Source organism: Lepisosteus platostomus, chromosome 13 (assembly GCF_059453375.1).
Source record: "Lepisosteus platostomus isolate fLepPlt1 chromosome 13, fLepPlt1.hap1, whole genome shotgun sequence".
In the NCBI taxonomy this organism is placed as follows: domain Eukaryota; kingdom Metazoa; phylum Chordata; class Actinopteri; order Semionotiformes; family Lepisosteidae; genus Lepisosteus; species Lepisosteus platostomus.
The window spans coordinates 6,892,161-6,910,146 of record NC_142623.1 but is presented as its reverse complement, the minus strand read 5'-3'; the positions used below and the strand labels follow the sequence as shown (position 1 = coordinate 6,910,146).

General features: G+C 37.1%; 1 protein-coding gene and 1 long non-coding RNA gene across 2 annotated transcripts in view; one reads left to right on the top strand and one right to left on the bottom strand.

Moving 5' to 3' along the window:
* The window catches only part of oprd1b (opioid receptor, delta 1b), a 23,743-nt gene extending 15,306 nt beyond the window's left edge, over nucleotides 1-8,437 (top strand). Inside the window, 3 exon segments of the mRNA XM_088602843.1 lie at nucleotides 1,060-1,415; nucleotides 2,286-2,785; nucleotides 2,787-8,437. Of these exon segments, the coding sequence (XP_088458969.1) occupies nucleotides 1,060-1,415; nucleotides 2,286-2,785; nucleotides 2,787-2,819 (889 nt within the window). The 3' untranslated portion in view covers nucleotides 2,820-8,437.
* On the bottom strand, nucleotides 982-17,986 carry LOC148649754 (uncharacterized). Its single transcript, XR_015925922.1, has 2 exons — nucleotides 17,765-17,986; nucleotides 982-2,560 (listed from the first exon to the last, which is right to left on the bottom strand). It is a non-coding gene; the product is annotated as an uncharacterized LOC148649754 (long non-coding RNA).

Genomic DNA, 17,986 nt, shown 5'->3' with positions numbered 1-17,986 from the left:
GGAAAAATACGAGCCATTTTAACTACATAAGCTTTTCATTATAAAGCCTATTTCCATACTTCACAAAATAAGACCTTACACTCCCAAAATTAAAATGGATTTCCTGTTGTCTGTTTGTAAAACATCTGACATTCAGTCACAGATTCTCTCATGCAAAATGCGCCTTGAAAACGCAAGTGAAGAATCAGCAGTATCTTGCACTTTGGAAGGGAAGTGAGCCAGAAGAAATGAGTGTTGTTCCCCCTCTCAATTTTACCTTTACAGTACAGTGGGTAATGGTTAGAATTTTACAAAAAGAAATGCTGCCTCATCAATAGCACTTGACTGATGCTGTGATTATGTGCCATTTATACACTAAACAGACTGATGCCTATAAACTTTAGGTGACATTAACTGGCTTCATTGTCTATTACAGGATAAGAAATACAGCTATTGCATCTAGATCCAATATGAAGTAAACCATGCATTGTTCACAGGACTGTATTAAATAACTCTGCATCTGAGTCCAATTCAATTAAAATTCAATGCCACAAATCTGCTGCACAGGTTGTGCTCAGCAATTCACTAGTTCAAGCCTGGATCTCTAGCTTGTCGTATTGGCTTCAACTGGATCACTGACCATTATTGCTAAGTGCGAGTGCACAATTAGTTGATATAGGGTTGGGATTAGCCATCCTGGACTCTTCCCATCAGACATTTTGACTCCAGACCATCTGTTTTCTAAATCTTCCCCAAAAGCTAATGCTACTCATTTAGTAAGGCTTCAGCTCATGCTAGCTCCACCAATTCTATTAAGCTGCCAAGTTCATTACACATACATGCAGATACACACACAGAGTTTGTAATCGTAATGAGCACACTTTGTCCACTGACAAAGAAGGAAAACAGCATTTGAAAGTTACCCATTAATAACCACATTCTTTTTCATTGTTTGAGAATTTATGACCATGCATGTTTTGGGAATGTCACTCAGACTACATGTTCTAAACATGTCCAAAATCTTTTATTTTGTTTCCACTGTATTCTTTTTGTTCTTTTGCATTTTTATTCCTTAAACAGATACACCAAAATGAAGACTGCCACAAACATTTACATCTTCAATCTGGCCCTGGCAGATGCGCTGGCCACCAGTACCCTCCCATTCCAGAGTGCCAAGTACCTGATGGACACCTGGCCCTTTGGAGAGCTGATCTGCAAGATTGTAATTGCTATCGACTACTACAACATGTTCACCAGCATCTTCACCCTCACAATGATGAGTGTGGACCGCTATATCGCCGTGTGCCACCCCGTCCGAGCCCTCGACTTCCGCACGCCCATCAAGGCCAAGATTATCAACGTCTGTGTGTGGATCCTGTCCTCAGCCATCGGGGTGCCCATTATGATCATGGCCGTCACCAAAGTCACAGATAAAGGTGATTGCTTCCCCTGATAATTACCTGAATGTCTTTATATTGCAATTGCGTGAAATGCATTTAATTATTAATTGATTCATTTTCTAACTGCTTTTTCCAATACAGGGTTGCAGAGCCTTGAATATGTTGAACATAATTCTGCTCGGTACTATACTAGTGCATTCCACTGGTTTTATTCACAGTAATATAGCAGCAGTTGGTGGATGTGTAGAGGGATAAGCAAACAAGCAACAGACTTCCAAAAACCATACACTCAATTCTGCATTTTTCACTCTTTCAATAAACATCTCTCTCACCCCTCTTACAGAACAAGTTCCTCACCATCTGAAGAAGTGAAAAGGCTTCATTATCAAAGCTGGTTTCCCTTGCCTCATTGTAGTTAAGATGCAACAGCAAAGGAATTCATAAGCAGTGAAGCGTAATTTAAAGAGTCAATGCTTTCATGGGTTATCTGCCTTCAGAGCCTAGATTTACTGTCACTGTTCATACTTTTTATGTTAGTAAACAAAGCACACATACTTTGCAGTAAGTAAATAATGATGCTTTGTCTATTACTATATGAATAGAGCATACAGTCCTCCAAGTGTGCAATGAATATAATATTATTCTGTTAAATGCTGTCTAAGTTATGTTTCCATCATGTTTAAAGAAATAAGCAAATGTACTAAGGACCAATTCATAAAACATTTATAACCACACCCAATTTACAAACTGCTTCTAAACATTTAATTTGCAAAGCATTTCATAAATGAATGGATTTTCTCAAAATTAATTGAAGCTGAGTCAGCCTAAGAACTCAGGATGCAGCAACATGCATTTTTACTTGCTGTTCATAGCCAAGCCTATAACTCTCAACTTTCCATATTTCAGGAAACATTGTGTGCATGCTGAAATTCCCTGATCCAGACTGGTACTGGGACACAGTAACGAAGATCTGCGTCTTCATCTTTGCCTTTGTGGTGCCTGTGCTAGTCATCACCATATGTTACGGGCTGATGATCCTGCGGTTGAAGAGTGTGCGTCTGCTCTCAGGATCCAAGGAGAAAGACAAGAACCTGCGCCGCATCACCCGCATGGTGCTCGTGGTGGTGGCAGCCTTCATCATCTGCTGGACTCCCATCCACATCTTCATCATCGTGAAAACCCTGGTGGAGATTGACAAGAAGAACCCCTTCGTCATCGCCAGCTGGCACCTCTGCATTGCCCTCGGCTACACCAACAGCAGCCTCAACCCAGTGCTCTATGCGTTCCTGGACGAAAACTTCAAGAGATGTTTCCGAGATTTCTGCCTGCCCTTCCGCTCCAGAATGGAGCAGAACAGCTTCACCAGGGCCAGGAACGCCACCCGCGAACCCATCTCAGTCTGCGCGCCTTCAGAAGCCGGGAAGAAGCCAGTATGACTAGACATGGACCGCCTGCCCCATGGGTCTCGTACCCGGAGAGTGCAACAAGACCTGCAGTCAGAAGTCACACAGATCTCCACCACAGAGTTTTAGTTCTAGAGGACCCCCAGCCCCCACGGGAGTCTCCACGTGTATATGACCATCACTGATTATCCCAAGTTATCTAGAATTCTTCCACTCTTTTCCTGCCAGGAAATGTTCCTAGGAGATGCTTTCAGAAAGGAATAGGACAATCTTTCATTTTACATGTGCCCTCCTAGATCTTGACCTTACAAGGAGGGTAGAAAGTGGGCGGGGGGAGGAGGCAGAGGAAAGTGCTTTTTCATTTGTGCACATTGCTAACAAATACATCAACAACTATTTGCACATGACGTGGTGGCTGGAAGGGGAATATCAGAAACTTTAAGGGAACATTCAGTGAACACCTCTGCAAGGCTGACAGGGTAAGACTCAAGCACACAGACTACATTTACTGTATAAAATAAAAGCAATGAAATTCATCAAAGTCAGTAGTGTAATATATATACAGTGTATAATATACAGCATATTTGCTTAGTAGAGGTATTTTAAAATTAAGCATGCAAGATTGGGATATTAAGGAAAAGTCTGATTGCTCTCCAAAAGCTTGCAGATACTTAGGAACATTTTATAGCTTACATTTCCTAACCTTTCTAAAATACCAGCTAACTTATTTTCTTATCAGGCTTTGCTTTGAAACCAGAATAAAAGAAAAAACAGGGGATGGAAGATGAAAGTATGTTGGAAGAAGAGAAGAAGTAAACAGTATATGAGTGTGGGCAAAACATGTCCATGTGACTTCTCCTGTGTCTGTTGAGCGGACAGGTTTGACAGCATGCAGCAGTGCTGTTCTAACTGTGAACCAAACAATTCAGATGGTGTTTTAATGTCCCTGGTTTACAACTTAGGTCGGCCTCCTCCTCACGATGTGTGAAAACTTGTAGGGGTCAGGAACAAGCCACCCAGCTACTGTATGGAGTTGAAGCCAATGTCCTGGATTCTTTCAAGAAACTGCAGGTTGAGACCTTCAGATAGATTTGTAACCAGGAACTAAACTAGCCCAATTGGGCCAAATTATGCTCTCTCAAACGTACTTATACCTGCCTAGGCGCTTAATTACATTCAGGTATCTTTTAATAACAGCTTTTATCAGAACTAAGAGAATCTGTGTCAGGGAGCCTGTGCTAATGAGCAATATGAATGTGAAGACTTAAAACAGTGGGGCATATTTTAATTTTAATCAGCTACTGTATATTGTAAGTACTGCATAAGCCTGCCTTGAAAAATCAACCTCGACAAACAGAAAACACTTGTGTATAACATTTCCGACAGTAGAAAAACTCCACAGTTACAGCCTTGTAACTTCAGAAACATAGGAGAAGGAAAGACTTCTGAGGCTTTCAGCTGCGTTGGAAGAAAACCTAAAGGGTTAGATCCATATAATACATAATGTAGAGCGCTAATCTGTTTTTTATTAATTAGTAAGTCTGCTACAAGGAAGAGTTAGGATCACTGTGACAGCAAAACCTATCAGCAGTAAAGGGTGAGATGATAAATTGTTGCGTAGCCTTAAAAAAAAGCTGTTGCATGAAATGATTAGTGTCAATATACTCAGGAGTTATATTATTATGCCAGTTCAGACCTGCAGTATTGAATAACCATCAGCAGCATCTTTGCAAAGGATTTTAATGTAACATAATGATAGTGGTGCAAAACTAGATGGTACCCATTACTGAAAAGCCCTGTATCTGCACACCTAACCATTACCGAAATGAATCTTAAAAGCAATGCTATTGGACTATTAAATAATCTGACATCGAACACCTTTCAATTATTACGTAGCTGTCATTAGACAATTACTTATATTCCCTTCTTATTATAAATGGCATTACAGTGTCACTGCAGCTAAAACTTCACTATAATTATGAACAAGTGAACGGGAACTGAATGCAGTCCTAAAGAATCCTTGACACAGTAGGATGCAAATGTTTTTTCTCACAAAGATGCACTATTGATGAATGTCAAGCCGCTAAGCCTGTCCCAGGCGGTGATGCAATTATGCTGAGGTAAATGAATATTAATACATGTTTTTTTTAGATTTCAGAATTCCATTTCCAGCGGACGATACAGAGAACCGAGCGTGAATTCTGTTTCAAATCCTCCGATTCAGTGGTGCTTTGTGAATATCAAGTGATGAGATTTCAATCTGGCTGAGCTGTTCAGTTATAATGCAGCCTTCAGCACTGCCCTCCCCCTTATTTGTGATGCATTTCAAATTTGAAGTAGTAAAAAGTAGTCTTCTCAAACTGAAGCCTTTGTTCTCTGAACTCCTAAGAGTCTCTGTAGACATATGTGTTTTACACTGGAGGTTGTTGGTCAGGAAGACTCTGACTGATAACAGAAAACAACAGGAAGAGTTGTGAGTTTTGTTGAGATACACCAGGGGTGTTGAAATCAACAGCTGGAGACATGGTATCTGCCAGTCTGTACTCATCGGAGCTTGCAATTGCATGATGGGCCTAATTATTTGACTAAGTGCCAATGGTAATACTTCTAACCAGGCTCTGAGATATATGATAAGTATCTTTAATTAAGGGAATGACTTGAATAATAAACTTTGAAATAGTATTTTTCGTAACCTTGAATACTCAGATTGAAAAAAAACAAAACAGGAGGCACTAGTCCAGGGGCGATCAGACTTGACACTTGATATTGAAGTGATCGTCAGCACCTGGGTTCATTAGCCAATTAAGTATCGTGGAATACAAATGCAAATTGCCACAGTTTGTACATCTTGTTTGACATCCATACTGTTTCTACTGTTTCAGCTGCGGATATTATTCAGTACAGTATTTGTGCAAGAAGAAACATACAAAAAATGTGCCAAAAAAACAAAGATTGCTTTTAATTAACTGAACAGTATTTTCATATTTTGCATAATGAAAACAATTGCTCATAAAAAATAAGTTCAGAAAATACGGTAAGATCTTGATAATGCAGATGTGATCAAAGCTAGTTACAGTCATGTTTCACTTCAGCCTGCATGGTATGAGGAAGTACTGTCAGTCCTGTGGATGATCACATTGGCAGTGGCATGCAGTATGGTTGAGGGATGTTGGCATATCAAACGCTGGGAAACAGTGGTTTCACGGTCTGCATTTATATCTCAGATCGCTGGTGATTGGTGGAAACTAGCATGTGTCCATCGCCCGAACTTTTGTTGTGATCTCCAGTTAATTCTGAAAGGCAATTACACAAATGCGCAACGATACTCTTTTCTGTCTTGAGCAAGAGTCGTAGTGAAAATCCGTTATACAGTACATTGAGTAAATTATTTGAAACACTTGTAAAAGTTCATATATTTTGTATATTTTAAATGGTAATGCTTTTGGTAGAAACCGTCACGATGGATGTAGCTTTTGTATCTCAGTGGACTGAAACAAGCCAACAAAAACTGACAGGACATGATCTACACAGATAAGAAAATGAATGTAAAAGTTTTGATATCAATTCAATTTAAATGTTTTAAAAATGTTGTGTAAAGTGAATTTACAATATTGTATATTTGTTCTGGTAGGCAGGCAATTTGCATTGGGGAAAAGAAAAGTAAATTACAAACACATCTTGTAAATATGTATATTCTCTTGAAGTGTTAAGATTATTGCTGGTTGACTTTCAGTGTTTGCTGTCTGCCTTACTAAACCATTGTGTTTAAAAAATAAATTCTACAATGCTGTAGTTTGTAATTGCATTCTGCATTGCATAAAACACATTATATTCCCACTTTCAAAGTTTGTTCAGTTCCCTTAAATATTTGCTTAAAATTTAAATACAAAGTAGAAATAATCACTCAATACATTTCCTCACTGACAGGGGAGCTTGAATGCAAGTAAAAAACCCTCTAGAGGAGCATTAACTCAGGCTTTAGCTGGTATCTCTCCAGGAAAAGTCTCCACTGTAAAGATATAGTAAATCAAAGTTGATGTCTCTCTCTTTTTTGAGTGTAGTTTTGCTTTCACTATGGGTCTCCAGTCCAACTAAACAGTTCCACCCAATGTTAAATGCCCAGCACACCACTTTGTATATTTCACCATTCTGCCTTGAGATACTCCAGTTCTGATGTGAAGAAAATACTGGATACTGCACAAATCTCATCTTTAAATATTCAACATTTCTTTTCAGATATTTTTGGAAAAATAAAGATTGTATTCCCATCTACCCTTGATTCAAGATGAGGTTTTTTTGAGATTTCTTAAAACAAACGAGAATTTGTTTCCTAAGACAATTTCATTTTGCCCAATGCATTAAAATCAAATATTTTAATTACAAATAAATTAAATGTACCTTAAAAATATTAAATTATTGTGAAATATCTTTGTGAAAAAGATACTTGAAATGCATTTGGGTTATTTAAAAGTGCCTTTATGAATAAATGGAAGTCATTAAGATGTAACATTCTAAAAATAATATTTCAGATATCTGAACATTATTTGAAGATACTTTAGAACCAAAACACAAACTAGGGAAAGCAGAAACACAAAACCTTATAAAACATGTACCTTTACAAACTGTACCCAACAAAACTTATGTTGAAATCTGGTCAAGGGTACAAATGACCCATAATATGTGTTATCTTAAAAAAAACCGATATATGTTCAGTATGCGCCTTGTAACTCAAGAACATGACAAGACTATGAAAATTATATGAAGTTTATTAAAGTACAGCAAAAGATATAACACCTCTTACAGCAAGCCAAGAAAAACCATTGAGGCGAGAATCTTATATTTAATATGTATAGAACATAGGAACATATCTTATGCTCAATAGCAGACTCAGCATTTCGTTTTTTTATGGTTTCAAGTTGTGATGTGCTATAAACGTTTTTTTACACATGATCTGTCAATAATTTAACAAGAAACAATTCTGAAAGTCAAAACTTCTCATATCCCCATAAATTGAGCTTTTGTAGAGTTTCTGTTTTAATAAACTGCACTTCAGCACTTTTTAACCACATTTTTAATCAACTAGAGCTCTTTGATATAGAGTTAATATCTGACTTTTATTTTGACTTCAAACCCTGTGTAATTTTCCCACCTCACACAGATGAACTTGTCACCAGTCTAAGAAACTCAATTCAATCACGAGTAAAACTAATTGCAATTTAAGTCAAGGTCGAATTTTGAAACAAGTAGCATATGAGCGGCTTACCAAAAACAAATTGAGCTCCCTTTAATGTTTTACCTCAGAGTTACTGTATATATTTGCAAACAAAACAAAAAAAATCACATAAAGCCACATTGTGAATTTAGCAAGGAGAAACACATTCAGCCAAACACTTTGCAGTCCTGACTATTCAACAGGCACAATACATCACATTATAAAGGGCAGCAACACCTGAAACAGGGATAGACTTAATCTAAGAAACAGTAGAACTGTATCTTAAATCAATGGTTTGTGGGCAGATTAAGAAAAATAGGTTTTAGTTCCTTTAAATTACAGCCTTCTAAACATTCAAACAGACTTTTGTTATAATGTCGCACTGTCTCCGACAACTGCCATTGTAAACACAAGAACCAGCCCTATTTCTCAGGCTAACTTTGCGATCGTTGGATTCTTCTGCTATCACACACACACACACCCTGAAACAGCATAGACCTTTACTGTATCTCTGGGCCCGGTTGAGATATCTCCATGGCACCACATTTCCATTCATTCCGGATATACAGTAGTACTGAGTTTTTAAAAATCAAGAACGAAGAATCTAGCTGAGAACCCTCAAATTTCAGCAAGAAATGGCATCTTTACTGTTTCAACTTTACATGTAGAATTTGAATATTACAGCCAAAAACCAAATCCACTCCATGAAGCCCCTATGGTCTTATTTCCTTTGACATTGGATAGTGTAGATGTTTTGTGAATTGATTTTCATTCTCTTTGTAATATTGTGTGGCTCTGTAACACAGTATTGCTTTTGTTTGCTGTTGAAAATTTCCATTTTAGCATATAAAAGCATTGTTGATTTCTGTAAACTATGTATATGTTTGTACACGATGCTAAGTGACCATATTGCTACTGAATTTGAGGTGGTCTTATTGTAACATGCATACTGTACATAGTAATGTAGTTGCGCTTTGCACAGCTTTTGATCACATTTATTGTTACTTTCTTAAGACACAACCAGGAAAAGACTGTATTAGCATTCGAGATTAAATCATGTTGGTTCAAAAATAAAAAAAATGCAAAAAAACAGCACTGTAGCAATTCACTTACAAAGCTTGATGTTTGTTGTTCCTACATTAACCATAAAATCATCTATGTGGTTTGTGATTTATTTCTCTTTTTATCCTTACAAGAGGATATGAACTTTTAAGACCGTAATAGTCTTGAATATACGTATGTAAAATTAAATGTATTGCAATGTGCAAATCCAGTCTTTTTGGCCATACTTTGGATGGGGGAAGCAATTATTTAAAAAAATATTGATATCTCTGTAAACTGTTTATCATCTAGTAAACTGTCCCTCCATGAAACGCTGGTACTGATATTATGATACAGCATTCCGAGGTATCATGATATATCTTAATACAAATCCTATGATTCTTCTCATTCTTGGAGAATTCAAGAACTTTAACAGTCCTGCTGCTTAATTTAAGTGAGACAGAAACTCTGTTACTCTGTACCATGCCAGTTTCTTTAAACACTGTACCTGTAGAGAATGAATGCATATCTGGTACTAGATGGATGGATTCATACTATAGATCTTTTTTTTTTCAGACAACCAAGGTAGAGTGAGGGTAACAGAGATGTGAGGACAGGGATCGTAATATGGTGTGCCTATAATTATATTTTGAAACTATACAGTTTGGGTCCAAAACATAAGCTTACAATTTCTGGAAAGCTGACTTGAATGAGATATGACATAAAATCAGTAGAAAACAGGTAGCAGCAGACAGATTCTTCTTGAAGCACAGAACAAAACAAATTTATCCCAAAGGAAAGCAGATTAACGGCTATAAAACAATACCCTAAATGATTTGACAGGCAAAATGGAATGGAAATAAAACTGCTTTAGAAAACAATTAATAAACAACAGCATTCTGTTCAAGAAAAGGAGTACAATGAATTGCAACGACAGGCAAAAAAGATGATAAAAAAAAGTCAAGAGATAAATTAAAGGAATATTCAATGGAGGCTAAAATAATGAAAACTGCTAATTTCACCAATTAGAATTTTTTATGTTGCTATCAGCACTTTTAGCTACTAGGAAGGTTATCTAATGAAGTTTGTAAGTAACTGAAAATCTGCAACTTTTCAGCAGCTTTTGAAAAGCATTATCATGCAACAGAGAATTCCTACTCAATCACCTCAGAAAGCCAGTATATTTTAAATGAAGACTGGGGAGCCCGACTTCTCAAAAGTCAAAATCTTTACTTCCGAATCAATTGAACCTCACACAGACTTAAAAAAGGTGTGGCACACTTAATAAATGTCATGAATTTAACAAAAATCACTCCGAAGAGCTCATAAATAATGTTACAGCACTAGCTGGACTCCCTAACAAGATTAGTACACAATAATTACTAATGTATTTGGCTGAACCTTTTATCCAAAACAACTTACATTCTCTCCCCATTTATACACCTGGGTGTTTCACTTTTCACAATTCAGGTGAACTACCGTGCTCAAAGGCACAACAGCAGTGTCTTACCTGGGATTTTGAACCCACAACCTTCCAGCTACAAGTACAGAACTCTAATCACTGCTCTCCATGACAGTAGAAGTCCAAAATCAAAGTTAAAACCTCTCCCATTGTACTATGGAGCTACAGTATTATCAGAAAATAAAACAAACAAGTATTTCATTTGAATTAAGGAGAATAGGGAGTGAACATTTTTAGCAGCAAATAAACAGTTCTGGGGAAAAAAGCAAAAAATCAAAAGACATGCAACAAAACCAGAGGGCAACATACTGTAAATGGAATTCCGTATAAAATGGAGTAGGTTATTTTAAAGTGTGATTTCAACCATGTCTTTCAAAAAAAGATTATAAGAGACATGACACACCTACTAGTCTAAATGTGTTTTGAAATGTGTTCAGGGTCTCTCTATTTAGTTTAGTTACAGTGCTTCATGTTGAAATGAAAAAAGCTTTTAATTTAATTTAATTAAAATTGCTTTATGAGAATCATCATGTTTTGATGTTCAAGGCTGAGACATGATTTTTGAAGCAGAGAGCATTATGAAAGTGAGTGTCTAGGGAATGCACGTGATTTTAGCCATATTCCTCATTTTCCAGGAAAACTGAGTCATTTTCTTTCCCCATATCATGACTGAAATGACCTGTACACCTCAGGATTTCAGGTTCATAAATGCTCAGTGGTATATTGACCTAAAGCTCTGCGTGTTGCGCTGTTTTATTCCTCAACTAAAATTGTCACGCATAACTGAATTGAATCTGTGCAATGTTTCAAAGAGATATGCAAAGAAGGAAATGCTTAAGATGGATTGGCAAAGCTTTAAAGAAATTAAAGAGTGTAGGAGGGTGTAAACAGGAAATCAAAAAATCCTTAAATGAGCAAAAAAGGAGTGCTCAAAATGACATTTTACATGTATATAATGAAGCACATAAAACATACCCATCTGGCAAAGGGTCTTTTTACAGCTGCACAATCCAAGGAATACAAATCAGAAATACAACTTTTATTCTGTATAGAGTAACAGATATTTAAAAAAGAAGGAACTGCAATGTTGGTTTTATGATTCCAATACAGATTTCTCTTGTGGGCTTGAGTGACAAATGAAATAATTATTTGCAGAACATGTAGCCTTTATCTCGCTTTGTCTCTTTTTACTCTCTCCTTTGCTCTCATTTCAGCAGCACTTACACAATGTTCTCTAAACAAACCTTGGATCAATAAGCACAGACACCAGAATACCTAGTGGGATGAGTCACAGGTTATCTCGACAACAGGTTTGAGTCCTGTGGCTTTTCAGTATGTCCTGATCGAGACATGGCAGCCTGAACACCAAGAACAGCAGGTCCTGAGCAAGGGCCACACTGTACCCTACTGATCACACCGTCCTAGATCTCAGCAGAAGAAGACTGGTTTGCTGCAGAGAACAAAATCCCTAATTTTGACTCGGCACCATAAAATAATGAAGAAGGAAGTTGTTTTCATCCAAAGTATATATAGCACAGGTTAGACAATATCATACACCTGATGTGTGTAAGAATAAGAAACTAACATGTCACATAAATGTCACAGAGTCCAAAAAACAAATAATATATTGTTTCAGATAAAGTTAATTTAACTGTCCAGATTTCTATTCAGGTGGTGTAGATAAAAATAATTTGCCTGTTTTGTCTAAATTTCCTGAAGGGACACACTTGGAACACTTGAGTAGAATGTAATAAAATACCTGTACGTCAGTCCATTTAATATTTCACGTTGCTGACATCTCTCTATCAAATCACAGTTAACACAATTATTCACTTTGTGATGTTGTTTTGCTCTTTTCAATTAGCAGAAATAATGAAGAACAAACATTTTGGAAGGTATTTTAAAATAAAAGACTCAGCTTCAAATATGCATCAGTTCTCCATTCATCACAAGATCTACCTACCATAATGTACCTCTCACAGTTAACATGAATGGACTGAAATCTTTTTGTTTTTTTAAAGAGCCCATACAAAATATCCAGCGACCTTTACAGGGAGTGACTCTCTCTGTCATTCCCCTTTGAAAGACAGGTACAGCTACACTCCTGTTTCTTTTGAAAAAGTCTCGTCTGCAATGCCATCTTTCATAGTACTCAAAGAGCATCCTAACAAATCTGCACCTTCACATTTAAATAACTTGCCTCCAGCTTATTCCCTTGATAGCAAAATATAGTAATCTGACAGGGGATTGCTGCATTGTCTCAGAACTGCAAACTCCCGGGTGGTACAGAAGGCATTTCTTATGCAAAAAGTTGCCCTGTTTCAAAGCATTCTGCCCACCGAATCAGTTAGCATGTTTAAATGATGATAACTCTGTGATATTATTTTTAATTGCTTATGTATTGCATGGAGATTTGGGGCCTTTCTAATCATTTGTAAGGCTCTCTGTAAACCACAGATTGTTGGAAGTATCATAGGATGATGAAATGAGTTTCCTTTGCCTCCTGAAGCCTGGAAATTAATAGTTTCACTAACACCTACTGGATTAGATCAGCTGTTAGTGAATGCAAGTCATGAAATGTGGTTTGTTTTAGTAGATTAGTATTTTCTAACATTCTTTAAGTTTACCATTTTTTGTGTGGTGGCTACTTCAACAGCCACGTTTGAGGATCTGTGATTACTGCATATTCTGATTATGGTTGTGCATTTCTAAAAAGGTCTATTTTTCTTAAAATGTACTGCATTTTCTGTGGTAACACAGACGTTATGCCACTTTCTAAAACTTTATTCACCACCCTTGAAACTTATTTTACATTTGGACTGAAGTGAAAATCTGGTTAATAAATCAGATCCTTCTCCATCTGTTAATATTAATAAAATGCACTTTCACTTTTTTTCCTGCTACTTCAAAGAACACACAAGACATCCTTCATACCAACATAATGAAGACCTTTTCTTACAGTATTTGCATTAAACAAAAAAAAACTCTTGTTTCTAAACAGTATCTATTTTCAGTACAAACACATTTGCAAATGACAGCAGGATTTTGAGAATTTAAATGTTGTCATGTGCAATCAGCACTGAAGTCATATCTGGTAAATCATGATTGTTACTAATTGGGCCGTGCATTAAAATAACAGTGCAGCATCTGAGGAGCTGAAGCTTTTTGCCAACACAGCAGGGTAATAAATATAAATGGTCCTGCAAGCTCAGAAGTCCAAGGAATCCACAGCCTGTCAAGTGTGGCAATCAGAGAGAGAGAGACCAAAAGGAATTTGCCGGAAAAAGAAGAGCCAGGAGACTATGAAGATGGGTATTCACACAGGCTCTTGAATAATGAAGTCACGATGATATGGAATAGAGTGCAGAATCAAAATAAGAATGAATTGGGCAGCTGAAAATGCCTTGACATCACCTAAAATAAAAATAAACAATAAAATAACCGCAGCCATAAAGTGTGTGACAACCTTGTTCCCTACGTTTCACAATGTGAGTTCATCATCCATTGAACCGTTCTTAATTTAAAAACAATTATTTTCATCACATGTGGTACTGAAACTGGGAGGGCAGGGTGGCATAGTGATTGGCATTGGTGCCGCGCAGAGCTGGGGCCCTGGGCACCATTCCTGGGGTGTGCTCCCAGTGTGAGAGTTAAAACAGTAATTATCTATGGATCCACCCATTTGCTTGTTTTGTGTTGGTTTCCCCTGGGGTGTGTGCATGCCTTTGTGCATGTCCTGCAATGGACTGGCGTCCCGCCCAGAGTGTATCCCGTTCGTACCCATTGCTTGCCGGAATAGACTTCAGCTCCACTGTGGCCCATATTGGATGAAGCAGTTAGAACGCGGAAGGATACATAATTACTATTTTCACTGTAACTGGGCACTGACATGATATAGACCTGAAGCTATAAGTTCCAATTAAACTCACCCTGCTGTCTCCATCTACATTACTGTCACTCATCACAAACCTGGTGATTAATGACATTAGGACAGTGTTACTAAATTACATTTTTAATTGGATCTGTAAGTCATACAGTAACTGTAAATGTTTGCACTGTGGCCAAACATAGCCTGGTGCAGTACTCCAGAGCACTGTTCTAATTAAAATGAAACATGTCTTGATAACATTGTCAAAGTGTTTTAGTCAAACGTAATATTTTATCTGTGTTTAATAAAATCTTTGTTTAACAAAGCTTAAAACAGATTTAAACTTTCTTCAGCTAGGAGCAAAATCAAAAATATCACTTTATATTTATACGTGATCCCATCACATTCTTTTGATCTTCTCTGTTGATACTTAACATAAACATAAATTTGCTATTTGCATTCTAATTATTCATTTACCTCAAATTATCACAATTACTTGATTCCTAGAATGTGCACATCTGAAAATGACTAAGTCCATTCATCTAGTCAACTTTAAAGCACTCTTTTATCAGCTTTACAGTATAGCAGTATTAACAAAATATAATTTTTCATGGTCATCAAGCCCTGATGAAAACAACTACACAATAAATGAATAAATGTATTACAGTATATCAATTCACAGTGCATTAAAACTATCTATACAGACACAATTTTAGATTTTGATCATGAGTAGATATGAGCGGGTAAATGCAACAAGAGATGGATGTTTTTTCCTCTTTGAAAAACACACTATTATACTAATAGTAAGATTAAATGGAGACGTCAATCTTCAAATCTAGGCATCATTCCTTATGTATTAGACAGATCTCAGTGTGGTCATGGACACCTACAGCCACTGATGGGGGAAGCAGCAGGAAAGTCCGATTGATGTGCCTTGAAAATTGTGAGCCAAGCACACAAAACTGGAGAACATATTTCAGCACTGACTGTTTTGGACCAGCCAATTGAAAGCAAAACACCAGAGACACCCAACTGCGCATTAATAGAATGTACAGTGTGAGGCCAGATATTTTCTGCTGCTGATTAAGGCCAGGTTCTGTAAGTCACTTGTGCTTCATTGCTGTAATTGTGTCCAACCTGTATTCCAAGTCTTAATAGTGATTTCGTTCTTTATTCAGTGTTATCTTTAGTAGTACATCTTACATTGGCCAGAGATAAATAAGTCGATTTTAAGTTGACAAATGGGAGTTTCAAAATATTGATTTACATTTCCATTCTATAAAATGAACAAAGACTAATTCTGGTCTTCCTTCTACCCATCCATTTTCTAATCCCCTTTATCCAACACAGGGTTGCAGGGAGAGCTGGACCCTAACCTGGCGAGCGAGCCAGGATACACCCAGGATGGGACACCAGTCCATCACAGGGGACACAGACACAAAACTCACACTCAACCTACCAGAATGTCTTTGTACTATGTGAGGAAAGCAGAGGTCCAGAAGGAAAACCACGCAAACACGGAGAAAATATCTGTCTTTTTCAAGGTTATCGTAAGTCTTTGTCACAGGAGCCGGTCCCGACTCCCGTGAAGTGCGTTGTTTAGGACCCTATGCAGATGGTATAATCCGGAAGTGACTGGAGAAGGACAACAGGGAAAACACAGCTGGAACAGGACGGGATTACAGACGGGGGGGGGGAGTGAAGGCGGTGCTCGTGGGGAATGGCGAAGGCAAACGAGTCCAAGGGGAATCCCCTTGGGCATCAAGTCTGAAACATCAGACTTATGTCTTACTCAGTACACGCACTGGGAAGAAATATCCCCCAAAAACAAAAACAACAAAGGCATTTCATTTTCTTTCTTCAAAAGTCATTTTTTAAAGTTGTATTATTGAGCTACAGGCAATAGTCTCTAGAGAGACTATTTATGCTGGTTAGGTTCTTTTTACAAACTTTTTTTAGACTCCAGGAGTAAAATAATAACTGATACCGATATCTTAATTCACTTGACTGACAGGCAGACAAACACAGGAGAGCAAATAAATTAAAACCCGCCATTCACTCAAAAGATGTATATGATGGTTTTCTTATATTTCGGCAAGGTTTTACTTTTGCTGTTATATTTTTGTAAAAAATAAAAATTATCAAAAATAGCCTTAGATAAAATGAATGTGTTGCCGAATTGGGATTTGGAATACATCGTTTTAAAACAGAGGTTGTCTACGTTTCTAACAATATATAGGTTGTTGTCGTGTTTTGATTTTTTTTTTTAAACCGAGTGAGAGGGTTGTAGTTTCGATTGCAGTCTTTAACATAATTTGCATTACGGTTGGTCCTGTGTTATTAATATGTCATTTTTTTAAAACAATAATTTGACTGAAAACAAATTTCATGTTTTTATTTAGAGGATCACTATAGATCAATATAGGTCACTTGCATATGCAACACTTTGTGAAATAATGACAAAATATGTTGTTTATCACGATGTAAACTTATCTTAAGGTTGCTGTAACCTTGCTTAAACCCAGGACAGACGCCGACGTCCAGAACTTCTGCTATGGGGATGTCTTGTCTAAAGAAAATCTTTCTTTCAATTTATCAGACACTTGAATAAAGTTTTCTTTGAAAAAAGCATGCTCTTACGTAATCCCTCTCGTGAGACAAGCCATTCAGTAGATTTTATTAGCAGCAATCTATAACAATATTAAATTGTAATCACTCACTCATTTGTGCCTGAAAATTAAGGCTGCCAAATACTGAGCAACCTACGCTTTTAAAATGTGGTCATAGCCATAAGATGAATGAAGTGAACAGCTTCAAATCGATGAGCATTCTGAACCATTTTCATTTGTAACATTTAAGGGAATATTAAAAAATACCACATCTTTTTCAGCCTTCTGAGTCATATTCGTTCTTTGTTGTTTAATCAATACGTACTCTGGATCCAAAAACAGCTTTTCTAAAAGATCCCTTTCATGAAAACTATACACCTACTAAATGTGCCTAAAAAAATACAGCCTAATGCTTACAGAAAGATTAGTAAATTAGGATTACAGAAGCAATCTTTGAAATATTTCAAAGGCCATGCGGACTTGCAAATTTTATTCTTCTATACTTCCATTAGTAAAATATCAGGGGTCTATTCCGTAAATGTCACGGCTGTTCCTTTCACTATATGTGACATTTGTGTTAAAGAGAAATGTAATGCGAGGAGGTGTAGTGTACCTTAACTCACTGCTTTGAATGATATGCCTTTTTAACTTGGGAACAGATGATTAATCAGTGCAGGGTGTTTAATTTTGAAGTAAGCTAAAAACATATATGGCCAAAGCCAAGAGGAAGAAACAATTGCAGCAGAGATAAAACCATATACGCGGTGGGGATAAATGAAATCCACAGTACCGTTAGATTCCTCTGCCTTCACGGATAGAAATCCAGAAGCCATTTTCAATCCTCAAAAGACAAAAATCCAGAAAATTAACACCTCTTATCTGAATGGCTGCAGTTATGCTGCAACATTACTTTTTGAACTACATCCTTCCCTCTGTAGCAGTGTGAAAAGATAGGTCTCATCGGTTTGTCTGAAACCAGTGTTCAGCGGGTCTCTGTTGTTAAATTTGTGGG